Source organism: Anabrus simplex, chromosome 3 (assembly GCF_040414725.1).
Source record: "Anabrus simplex isolate iqAnaSimp1 chromosome 3, ASM4041472v1, whole genome shotgun sequence".
Lineage (NCBI taxonomy): Eukaryota > Metazoa > Arthropoda > Insecta > Orthoptera > Tettigoniidae > Anabrus > Anabrus simplex.
The window spans coordinates 25,687,151-25,699,940 of NC_090267.1; the positions used below are offsets into that span (position 1 = coordinate 25,687,151).

Genomic DNA, 12,790 nt, shown 5'->3' on the forward strand with positions numbered 1-12,790 from the left:
TATTAATATGATTAAAGTAGACAGTCCTGCATCACTGTCTTGAACACGTGGAGACACATGATGAACACGCTGTGTAAAACTGAAACCTGAGAAACCTTCATTTAAAGGGACAGTCCAGCTGACACTTTTTTATATTTGTTGTTGCATCTTCAAAACTATTATAGGTTTAGGTATTTTTAAAATCCTTCTTCCATCGAAAAGAGGGAGGTATGTTCTCCATTATAGGACAATACACCTGCATCTGTTTGACCTCTATAGGTGTACCTCCCCTTAATATCACTCAGCTATAATGTTATGTTGTGGATGAATAGGCTTTTAGTATTCTTTCTTTCTTTCTTTCTTTCTTTCTTTCTTTCTTTCTTTCTTAATCTGTTTACCCTCCAGGGTTGGTTTTTCCCTCGGACTCAGCGAGGGATCCCACCTTTACCACCTCAAGGGCAGTGTCCTGGAGCATGAGACATTCTGTCGGGGGATACAACTGATGAGGATGACCAGTACCTCTCCCAGGCGGCCTCATCTGCTATGCTGAACAGGGGCCTTGGTGGGGATGGGAAGATTGGAAGGGATAGACAAGGAAGAGGGAAGGAAGCGGCCATGGCCTTAAGTTAGGTACCATCCCGGCATTTGCCTGGAGGAGAAGCGGGAAACCACGGAAAACCGCTTCCAGGATGGCTGAGGTGGGAATCTAACCCACCTCTACTGAGCTAAACTCCCAAAGCTGAGTGGACCCCGTTCCAGCCCTCGTACCACTTTTCAAATTTCGTGGCAGAGTTGGGAATCGAACCCGGGCCTCCGGGGTGGCAGCTAATCACACTAACCACACCACAGAGGCGGACGGCTTTTAGTATTACCTTCCAAATTATACTTTACTAAACCATTTAAGAGAGGGAGCATAGATGCCTGCGGCACCATTTCCAGACTTCTTGGATTTATGAATTTCCATTAGTTCTTGGTTGTAGGTACATCGTATTTTTAAAAAAATTCTGTTTAAGTTCCATAAAACCAAAACCCTCTTTACCCATTTTCGTAATCAAGTCCTTTTCCGGCGCCCGTCTCATATTTAACTTTCTGCAAATAATGCTGTTTATGTTCCATAAACATTATTTTTCGCGGTACAGTTCTACAAATTTGCATGTTTCTTCTTCCGTACACTTCATTTTGACGCCAAATAAACGCACACAAATGCTCAGTTTACTCAACGGAATACCGTCAGTACACACATGGAAATAGTCAAATGACGCGCGAACTGAAAAATAGAGCATCCTCGGCCTTCTCCACCAGCTCTCGGTTCCGGTGGAGGGGGAAGGATAGTGGTAGAGTTACTTTACCACAGCGGAAACCCACTCTACTCTTCTTGCTACTATCCGAGTCGTTTACACGATGCTAGTAGCTCTGCTATCTACTCTACTCGCCTCGCTACTTTCCCCGTGTAAACTAGCCTTAAATACCCTCATTACTCTGTAACCTTTATTTACAACCTCTTTAATGTGATTACCCCAATGAAGATCTTTCCCTGTATTAACACCCGTGTACTTACAGTGATCGCCATGAGGTACTGTCGCTCCATCAACACAGTAACTAAAACTGAGAGGACTTTTTCTCTCAGTAAAACTTATAATCTGACCTTTCATCCTGTTTATCGTTGCTAAATCGAACCCTGTAGACTGCATAACTGAAATAAATCTTATTACTTCTGTGAAATGACAAAAGGCAGAAGAAACTAAAAATGATGTTTTATTCCCAGCAACGCCAAACAATTGTCCCTTTTTATAGTCCTTGCACACGAATTACATCAAATTGAAGATTCATTTTTTTTTTGCTGTCATAAAGTTATAAAACTGCTTAAAGAATTGTCTATTTGCATTTTGTGAAGAAGGAGATGCTGCAGAAGAAGGGAATAATTTTCTTAAATATCAAGGATGTGGAAGCGACAAAAAACCATCCTGAATCTTATGACATAATTGCACTCTGCATATAAATATAAATTGAACTACCTAATCATGGACAATCCACACTTTTTTTTTTTTTTTCCTTCCTCCTCCTCGTCCTCCTCCTCCTCTCCCCACCCCAACCTCCATCCTCACCTACATAAATATGGGACAAAACTATGTAAAATATCTAACTTTTAGGGGTAACTTTCTCAGAGTCTTCCAACAATATAAAGGAATCTATTTGAGTACAGGGGAGCTTTCATTAGTGATATTATCCAGTAAAACATAACTATCACAAAAATCTGAGAGAGAAAAACTGTCTTCACACTCTTAAGTCAAGAACTTCTACAGATTAGCAAGTTGGAAGTTTTGTCCCATAAAAACTTCATTCAGTAGACAGCCACCATTCGCACGCACTTTCACTCTGAAATCACTGTGTATTCTAATTTGCACAAAACGGTATGGTCATTTTTTTTTTTGGAAATGTGTCTTTCCATCCGTATAAGTATAATTACTATGAAGATTAGGTTCCTTAGTCAAGACAAAACAACTTGTCTCTCTTAATTTTTATTGACTTTTCGTAATTAGTTACACACCCCGACACTGGACACCTATCTAGCATAATTAGAAATTTTTCACAATACAGCATACACCATAATTATGGAAATATAGATACAAACATACAAGCAAGAAGAATGTCTTTTATACAGTCATACCTCACACCGGTCAGCTGAATGGACAGGCTGCAGCACAACCCAGCCATGACTAGACAGCCAAAGTAATATTCATTATGGTATTGCATTAATTTCTTTTTTTCCAACTTATATTTAGTCTCTCATTAAAAAGGGAAAGCAAGTTAGGAATAGGAACTAACATTAACAAAAGTGAGAATGAAGTGTAAGTGTTGGGAAATCAGTACAAAGAAAACACTATATATTGAACTTTTATGTAAAAAAAAAAAACAATGGGAGAATAGTTTCATCTGCAAACTCAACACTGTGCCTATTAAAACAGAAAGGGAAATTGTATGCCTCAGTAATAAAGAATCTTAGGAAAGGAGGGAAAAAGGAAATGAACAGTGTTTTGAGTAATTCAGGTGAACTCATAATAGATCCCACGGAATCACTGGAGAGGTGGAGGGAATATTTTGAACATCTTCTCAATGTAAAAGGAAATCATCATGGTGGTGTTGCAAACAGCCAAGCTCATGGGGAGGAGGAAAATGATGTTGGTGAAATTATGCTTGAGGAAGTGGAAAGAATAGTAAATAAACTCCATTGTCATAAGACAGCAGGAATAGATGAAATTAGACCTGAAATGGTGAAGTATAGTGGGAAGGCAGGGATGAAATGGCTTCATAGAGTAGTAAAATTAGCATGGAGTGTTGGTAAGGTACCTTCAGATTGGACAAAAGCAGTAATTGCACCTATCTATAAGCAAGGGAACAGGAAGGATTGCAACAACTATCGAAGTATCTCATTGATTAGTATACCAGGCAAAGTATTCACTGGCATCTTGGAAGGGAGGGTGCGATCAGTCGTTGAGAGGAAGTTGGATGAAAACCAGTGTGGTTTCAGACCACAGAGAGGCTGTCAGGATCAGATTTTCAGTATGCGCCAGGTAATTGAAAAATGCTACAAGAGGAATAGGCAGTTGTGTTTATGTTTCGTAGATCTAGAGAAAGCATATGACAGGGTACCGAGGGAAAAGATGTTCGCCATACTGGGGGACTATGGAATTAAAGGTAGATTATTAAAATCAATCAACGGCATTTATGTTGACAATTGGGCTTCAGTGAGAATTGATGGTAGAATGAGTTCTTGGTTCAGGGTACTTACAGAAGTTAGACACCTTTGCTGTTCGTAATTTACATGGATTGTCTGCTGAAGGGTATAAAATGGCAGGGAGGGATTCAGTTAGGTGGAAATGTAGTCAGCAGTCTGTCCTATGCTGACGACTTGGTCTTAATGGCAGATTGTGCCGAAAGCCTGCAGTCTAATATCTTGGAACTTGAAAATACAGTAGGTGCAATGAGTATGGTATGAAAATTAGCCTCTCGAAGACTAAATTGATGTCAGTAGGTAAGAAACTCAACAGAATTGTATGTCAGATTGGGGATACAAAGCTAGAACAGGTCAATAATTTCAAGTATTTAGGTTGTGTGTTCTCCCAGGATGGTAATATAGTAAGTGAGATTGAATCAAGGTGTAGTAAAGCTAATGCAGTGAGCTCGCAGTTGCGATCAACAGTATTCTGTAAGAAGGAAGTCAGCTCCCAGACGAAACTATCTTTACATCGGTGTGTTTTCAGACCAACTTTGCTTTACGGGAGCGAAAGCTGGGTGAACTCAGGATATCTTATTCATAAGTTAGAAGTAATAGACATGAAAGTAGCAAGAATGATTGCTGGTACAAACAGATGGAACAGTGGCAGGAGGGTACTCGGAATGAGGATATAAAGGCTAATTTAGGAATGAACTCGATGAATGAAGCTGTACGCATAAACCGGCTTCGGTGGTGGGGTCATGTGATGCGAATGGAGGAGGATACGTTGCCTAGGAGAATAATGGACTCTGCTATGGAGGGTAAGAGAAGTAGAGGGAGACCAAGACGACGATGGTTAGACTCGGTTTCTAGCGATTTAAGGATAAGAGGTATAGAACTAAATAAGGCCACAACACTAGTTGCAACTCGAGGATTGTGGCGACGTTTAGTAAATTCTCAGAGGCTTGCAGACTGAACGCTGAAAGGCATAACAGTCTATAATGATAATGTATGTATGTATGTATGTATCAAGTGTTTACTCCAGCCAACTGATGGATAAGAAAACAGGACAGACTCACAAGCGCTGGGTGGAAGAATCCTCTCAAAATGACAGTGTCTGCGCCATACCAAGCAGATCCAAAGACAGTATCAGCTGCAGGCGATACGCTCAGATCGAAATTTTGGCACATGGCTTAGGATCTTGCTCATTCGGTGAATGCCTACAAAACACTGACACCAGACACCATCACATCCGGTCATCCTTGGCCAATACGCTACATGGAAAATGGTATCTAGTACACGAAGAGGTTCATGGCCTCACTGTTGACAGTGGAACAAGATGAATCGAGATAATTGTCTTCAAACGCAGGAACAAAAAAGGTTTACTTCTTTATCTGACAATCAGATTTGAATTACATGCAAAACAGCACGCTGAAGTCGACAAAGAAAAAAAAAAAGACTAAATATTCACTAACCATTCCCTATTACCTCAATAAATACAACCTTGAGAACATCGAGGTCATAGGACTCATGCTGGCTTCAAGGGGCACCATTCCCGAACTACTGGTCACCTACTTACGGCACTTTGTTTTGCCACTTGAAACCATTGTGAGCTGGGGCATTCATACATTCTTAAGGCATCATCACCTCTGTGCTCCACTCAATTAAATCAATTAAAAGTATTTTATTTGCTTCTTCTTCATCACTAAGGTTTTTTTTCTACATTATCATTGGAAATATTGTTTATCTTTTATCCTTATTCTGTATTGTAATTATATTGTAATTGTATTGTAGAAATGAAAAGGTTAGCACAGGATAGGGTGGCATGTAGTGCTGTATCAAACCAGTCTATGGATTGATGACTCAAACAACAACAACAATTAGATTAGATACTAGATTTATATTGTATGATATTCTTTGTCAGTTTGACAATCTCAGTCATTTCAGGAAGAATAAATAATAATATACTACCATGGTGTTCTAGATTTGTATTCCTGACTTCATAATCTGTCATATTACATTTCTTTCCAACAAACAACACTTCAATCTTGGAAATGCTAATTTTCATGTCATTCCATTTTTCAGATTTTTTCCTCCCAAATATGTGCATTATATTACATTATCAATTCCTTTTTTTCTTTATCTTTTGATCCTATAATCAATCATCCCAACCACTTTTCCATTTGTACATAGCTTTATATCACTTCAAGGTTTGCAGTCCAGTTTTACCAAGTGTTTACCCTGTTGTAGCAAAAACAAGAATGCAGATACTATCCGGCACCTTATTGGAAGCTTTCCTGAAAGCGGATTGAAAGATGAACTGAAGAAATGTTTGGAAAATTTGGTGAGTTGTGTTATTAAAAAATTCCTGTATGTATGGAAATACTCTGCATTATTGAATAATCTGCTCATCCTAATTTTAGGATTGAAAATTGAAAAGAAAATTGACCTTAACCTCGTCAGTGGTGTGACTAATAAATTCTCGGGCGGCGTGTGCTTGCCCATAACGTAACTACCTGAGAAATTCTCATTTAGCTACAGCAGAGGTGCTCGCTCTGGGCATTCCGTCCCGTAGGCGGTGCTCAAAACTGTAAGTGGGCGGGCTGGCAGGCGATGAGTGCAGCATATGCTATTCAACCGCAGTGACATTGTGGCTACGTCACATGCCGTGAAGGTTGGGCGAAGTTCTTCAAGTCACTCTCGATCACTGCAGCGATGCCCAAGCTTGAACTGGAAGCAGAAAATACACTAATGTAGGAAAGAGGACAGAAATCCACGTCATGTACTGTTTACATTGTAAGAAATAAGTTATTTATGTTCATTGCAGTTTAACCGGATACAATGAAGAGTTAGGCCAACAACCTCAGATATTTTTATAATGTATTAATAAATTACAATTTTCACCACATTTTAAGAGGAGCTTTAGAAACAGTTCTAATATGATACGGAGTTAATGTGGATAAGCTGTGGCTTTTGGTTGTTTGAGTTTAAAGTATCGTATTTACTCGCGTATTAGACCGCCCTTTGTGTTTTTTGTTTTTCCACATTTACAGCCAAAAAAAAGAAGTAAGGGTGGTCCAATATGCGATAACCTCAAATTTTGTACAGTGAACATATGATTTCCAGGCTATAAAGAGCTATAAATTGTACATGTTAATATTCAACACTATTCTTTAACAAACTTACGAATGTATTCTGAGTTTTACTGGCTATTTTTGTCCAAGGCAGTATTTCTAAATTTAAAAAGAATGGTTAACCTATGACTTTTAGGCCTACATATAAAGTAAATATAGTCATTTTTAGTTACTTTTATATCACATCATTCGTTTCATCTCATTAAACTCCTCTGATGAGGTTGACGTCAGGAAGGGCATACTGTCGTTAGAACTCACTATGAAGATTCGTCTCACTTCATACTTGACCCCGTAGTTAAAAGGAATGAGGGTATCATATTATGCAATATTATTACAAAAGAATGTAATGGCAGTCATTTTCATCTGTCAGTTAAGCAGTAGGCCTACCACACAATAAAACTTGATCATTGCTTTCATTTGAATTACATCATCTTGTGTCACTTCCCTGCTACCAGCATGTCGTCATTCCAAATAATGTCATCTTCACAGCAGTTGCGAGCTTTTGAGATCCATCTTTTTGCAACTAAAAAAATGGTTTCGTTCCCAACTATAGAGTCCAGACAGTGAGAATCTGCTCGCAAATGGTTTCTGGAGATGGTCTCTTATTCCCAGTTGGTGTATGTGTAGCAGAAGCCACCCCTTTTGATTAAGGCCGTGCTGTAAAAAGCGTGCCAACCCACCAGCTGATGACTAGCGTATGTTACGAGTTGTACGTTCGAATGTAATACGGAGTGACTGGAAGCATTCTTTGGATAACTGCTGTTATTGAAAGCCAGGCCTTTATTTTTAAGTATATTTCATGTTTGTTCTCTACATTTATCATATCATGATTTACCTAACATCTGTCCTAATTGAGATAAGAGAGACTGTATTGTTTAGGTTAGGTATGCTGCTAAGTGCCCGGATAGTGTCGAAGTTCCACGACAGAAAGAATAAAAATAAATAACAGGAAAGCTTGTTGCATTTAGGGATGTCTACAGGTGTGGCAGTAATGCATTTTATTATCATAATGTTTAATTTTGTATGCTCGTTGCCTCCATATTTTTATATTAACACATAATATGCTCTGTTTGGCGTCTCCGAAAATCGTAAAAGTAGTTAGTGGGGACGTAAAATCAATACCAATTATTATTATGATTATTATGATTTAGGTACATTGGCGAGTAAAACAAGGCCTATACATTGTTAGCCACTGAATTTGGCCGAACTCAATAAACGAGACGTGCGTGTAGCGGTAGCCGGTTATATATGACACTGAGTAAAAGTAACGGTTTTATAGACAGCAAGAATAATTTCCATGGATCGTCGTATTGTAGAGACGCATGGAATAGGTATTGCCAGCAAATTTTCAATGGGTTCTGTTCAGTATTATGGTGTCCATTTCAAGTTAATAGTCCTTAAACCCATGGAAGTAAAGAATAATTGTGTAGCTGCAAAGAAAAAAAAAAAATACGGCGTGACGAAAGCCAAAGTTTGTCGCCTAAAAATACTCTAAAAATGCGTACTGTACAACAAGGCATTCATGTGATTTTACAAAGTACTTTTTGAGCCTGATTTAAATTTTTGAAGGAAAACGTGGGGCACATCTTGGATTCGGAGAAATACGCTACTATAATTTTTTTCATATTGAAATTAAACATACACTTTCACGCAGTATCGGATTTCGAAAAATAACAAACAAGTAAGCCGTAGTGTGGATATCATCTGCGGAAACGCAAGTTTTGTACAAACTGATTACCATTTCATAACGATTTTAATGTTATGAATTCTTGCTATAACGGACTTCTACTGTATTTGTAACATTTTTTTACGGTTACAACAAATAGTATTGAATAGGAGGAAACCTTTAGCATTTGTTTCACACCGCAGTTTTTCATTGCTGAATTCTCAATAATAATTAAACTTATGTCATAATGGTTCACCTATTCAATACTATATTATGCAATGTTTAAATTACATTTATAATCTAGGAACTACAGTAGTTTCAGCCTTGGCTGACCATCATCAGCCTTAATGCAAAACTGTACAAACACATCCAATAACTAAAACAAATGTACAGACACACACAAATGACATTAAAAATAAAAAGTGTTAAAAACATCTGAGATGAACTATGAGCACAACATGTAAAATATGACAGAATTAAAATCAGGTTCTAAAATTCTTAGATGCTTTGCATAATGTTAAAATGTTCCATTAGTGCTTGTTAAAATATCATGAAAATGCTGAAAAGTTCCTCTGTTGGACATTGTTAATGGTTGAATTAAGGAACGGTACATGAAGATGTCTGTTAGGTCATCAGCCCAGAGGCTGGTTGGATCCTCAAATAGCACTACCAAAGGTTATGCGGTTATGAGGAAACCCCAAAAACCAATGGCAGCACCAAAATGAGGCGTACTAGGCAAGATGAGGAGTGAGGTAGTTTGCCATTGAAGATATGGTTAAATAACTGCACATCTTAATTTGTAGCTGGTAGACATTCGCAATTCAGTGCAGTGTCCATGAAGTTAACCTTTCGTTGCAGCATGTGGTAGGTGGCCTATTGTTGTGGGCCTCATACTAACAGTTTATATCCTATGATTGCTGAATTCTAGAAAAAATAATGCACGGTGTATTTGCGTTTACAGTTCTATTGCTTGACATCTTGCCACTTTTCCAGGTGTGAATATACTCGTAAATGTAGTATGTTTGAGTATTGAAGTAATTCTTCTTTTTAATCTTTTTTGCAGTTTCTTTGGATCGGCATGTAATGTGGATTTGGCGCAGTTTTACAGCTGGATGCACTTCCTGGTGCCAACCCTATATAGAGGGATATACAGTATCCTAATTAAATCACGTTGTAAAAATTCTGCATTCTCTGTTCCTCGAAGAAACGATTTCCTGGATCAACCGTCCAGAAATTCCATTCCCATCAACGCTAAATCCTCTATCACGCGTTTTTCAAGAAACCGTATCTCACGAAAGGATGGCTACGGCATTGATCTTGGTGTTAACGTCCCGTCATTGCGGTAATTTGAGGAAGTACTGTACTGGAAAAGCGATCGGCGGTGAAGTTGCATAAGGGACCATCTTAGCAACGCGTTCGAGTGGTATTGTTTAGAGAATCCTCGGAAATCATAAAGCAGAGAGTGTCCGTTAAATTGGGAGGAGACAGAGCACATTTCGACAGCTCTACTTGAAGATGGAACGAGTTTCGTCAAATGTTCATACTTGCAAAATTTCTACGTTATGTCTCTCACAACGTAAGTAAAGGTGAAGAGTGTTAGCACGACCAGGGATAAATAAATAAATTAAAGGAAATACTTACAATTATCCCAATTAAAAGGCCGTCGCTGATTGAGGAAGCACTGGACACAAGAGGCCTAGCGAATCAACTAAAAATTAGCTTAACTAATTGACTGAAATAATAATTCCTTGATTCATTTAAAAAAATCTTTAATAATACCAAAACATTTATAATTTACCGACCTCAAAATTAATTTTTTTTGAATTGTTTTAAAAGATACGATAAATACTGAATTCTATTTAGATCAATTAAAAGAATAACCCAGTAGAAGGTAAAATCCTTATATTAATAATTGCTGAATGAAAACAGAAGACCTCTTTAGAATAATAAATGAACGAGGTTCAATTGAAAATTAAATAATTAAATCCACCATTATAGAATGGATAATGAAAACCTATCTAATAGACTATCTCGGTTTTCGGAGGTTGCGTGAAAACAGTAAGGATCAACCAAACACACTATATCACCGAACGAAGAAATAATTCAGGAACATGCAAAAAATCACAGAAGTAGGATAAAATAATTCAATATTCCCCAGAGACGATAACTAAAATCGAAGGAGTAAGTCAAATACAGCAGAAAAGATCCAATGCACGCAACTATTTCCAATACAGATGAACGTCAATACTACAATAATCCGCAGATTCTCAAATGTCAGTTTCAACACAGCAACGCCCCCCATTGCGTTTGCATTCTATTACACAGGACAACCGCCATGATTAAAATGAGAACACGATGTACCGAGTAAGTCAATAGATCAGCTTTCATTTAAAGCACAAGTTTACTTTTAACAGCCCGAAATGGTTTGAAAAATATTTTAAATAATAAATATTTAATTATGTTTGAAAACAGGAAGGAAATAAAACCAGGCTTTTAAGGTTATACAATAAATTCGTACATCATCTTGTCGGAGCTCCTTGAACATAATCATTCCTTTCGTGCACGAAAGCTAATATAACTGAATGGTGAAGCCCAAAAATTAACATATAATTATCTTCTTAAATTAAATTGAAACCTCAAATATTTTCACATTACAAGTTAACGACAATGACCTGTTTTCGACTCTAAAAATTTTTTTTTTTTTTTACCCACAAATAATCCGAACATCACCTTTAGAAATTCTCACATATCGTAGACTTAAGTGCTCAGCATCTTAGCACAACAAAATAACAGGATAGTTCCTCAGTTAAAACAGTCATGACATCCAATGAAGCTACTTACGAGGTCGGTGTTTTCAAAAATTAAATCGTTTCAAAAAACAAACCACATCTTTGGCGCTTATGCCAGATGGAGAATCCATCAACCGGGATCAAATATCCGCACCATCTTCCCTTCTTGTAGGATAATTTGTATCTTTAAGACACAACCAGCAAAGATTAGCTCAACGCGTCTTCCAGTTTAAAAGGCAAGAAGTAGAACAACTGCACACGCTGATTGTTAGAGCACGGTTCATGGCCAAGCAAGCTTATCTTCTTGGCGCCCAGATAGCAGCACAACTACTCACTTCGAATGGTAAGTACTAAATCCACCACTAGATGGCTCACCATCAGCAATTTAATGAAAGCTCATACAGTTACGATATTCAACACTCGGAGATGCAGACAAATGATGTGAAGGCATGAATGTAATAGAGACAACATAGTACCATGACGAGTAGTTATTCAAACTCCATTACAGCCTCCCCCCCGAAACCATCAACCTGGGGTGGAGTATCACAAGCAGTCATAGTTGAAAACCATCTGTTGTCTCAAGAATATGTGTAATAAAAGTTCCATCTTCGATAATTTAACATAAACACTTCTCAATATGAACAGAGATATACTAGGGTGATATATAACAGTGATCAGACCACTCACAGTTGTTTAGTGTTCAATTAAGTTTTCACGCGCAATATCATCAGCACGCCAATTTTCTTTAACATGTTCAGATAATACTAAGATTACTAAGGTAATCGGAGTTTGCTTAATCACAATAAATTTTCAGACACATAACCTACACAAGAAAACAGGTCTTACAAGGTTTAAAACATAGCATAATTCTCATTCGAACATAATTCAGGGCTTCAATTATAGGGAATGACAAGACTTCAAGAGTGATAACCATATTACCACATAAATACCCCAAAAGGAAAACACAAGAAGAAGAAGAAGAAGAATAAGAAAAGGACCAAAATAAATAGGAAAACATAAGCCTCTACAAGAAGTAAGTCAGTGCAACGAACATTAGATAATTCTTCAAGTAACTTATCACACTAATCACTTTATCATCAGTTTCCTCCAATCCGATCAGAATACCACAGCAAGAGCCGAAACCAGAATATCAGATCATTCACGATAATTATCACATCAAGTTTAAGTGTAGCAAATAAATCAAAATATCAATAAAGCTAAAATTTTAACAGACATATCTGTGAAATCAAAACTCCCCAATCAATAGATGCTAACCCTTTTTTTTTTAATTTTCAAATCATTTCTTGGCTTAAATTAATATTCCTTTCGCACAGCTTCAACTTCCATAGGCCTACTACACATATACTCATTCCAAGCAGAAGGTGAAAACAAGAAACAATAATAAATAGAAAGATACTGAAAAACACATTTAGAACAGAAAGCTAAGCAAGAGTAGAAGATATGAATGTTTAGAGCAATGGTAAAAGGTTAATTACAGTTGGAGACA

General features: G+C 37.5%; 1 protein-coding gene across 1 annotated transcript in view; it reads left to right on the top strand.

The window, feature by feature from the left end:
• rad50 (DNA repair protein rad50) overlaps nucleotides 1-12,790 on the top strand; it is a 266,867-nt gene that overhangs the window by 135,540 nt on the left and 118,537 nt on the right. Inside the window, exon 13 of the mRNA XM_067142492.2 lies at nucleotides 5,945-6,038. Within this exon, the coding sequence (XP_066998593.2) occupies nucleotides 5,945-6,038 (94 nt within the window). The remainder of the gene's footprint in view (nucleotides 1-5,944; nucleotides 6,039-12,790) is intronic.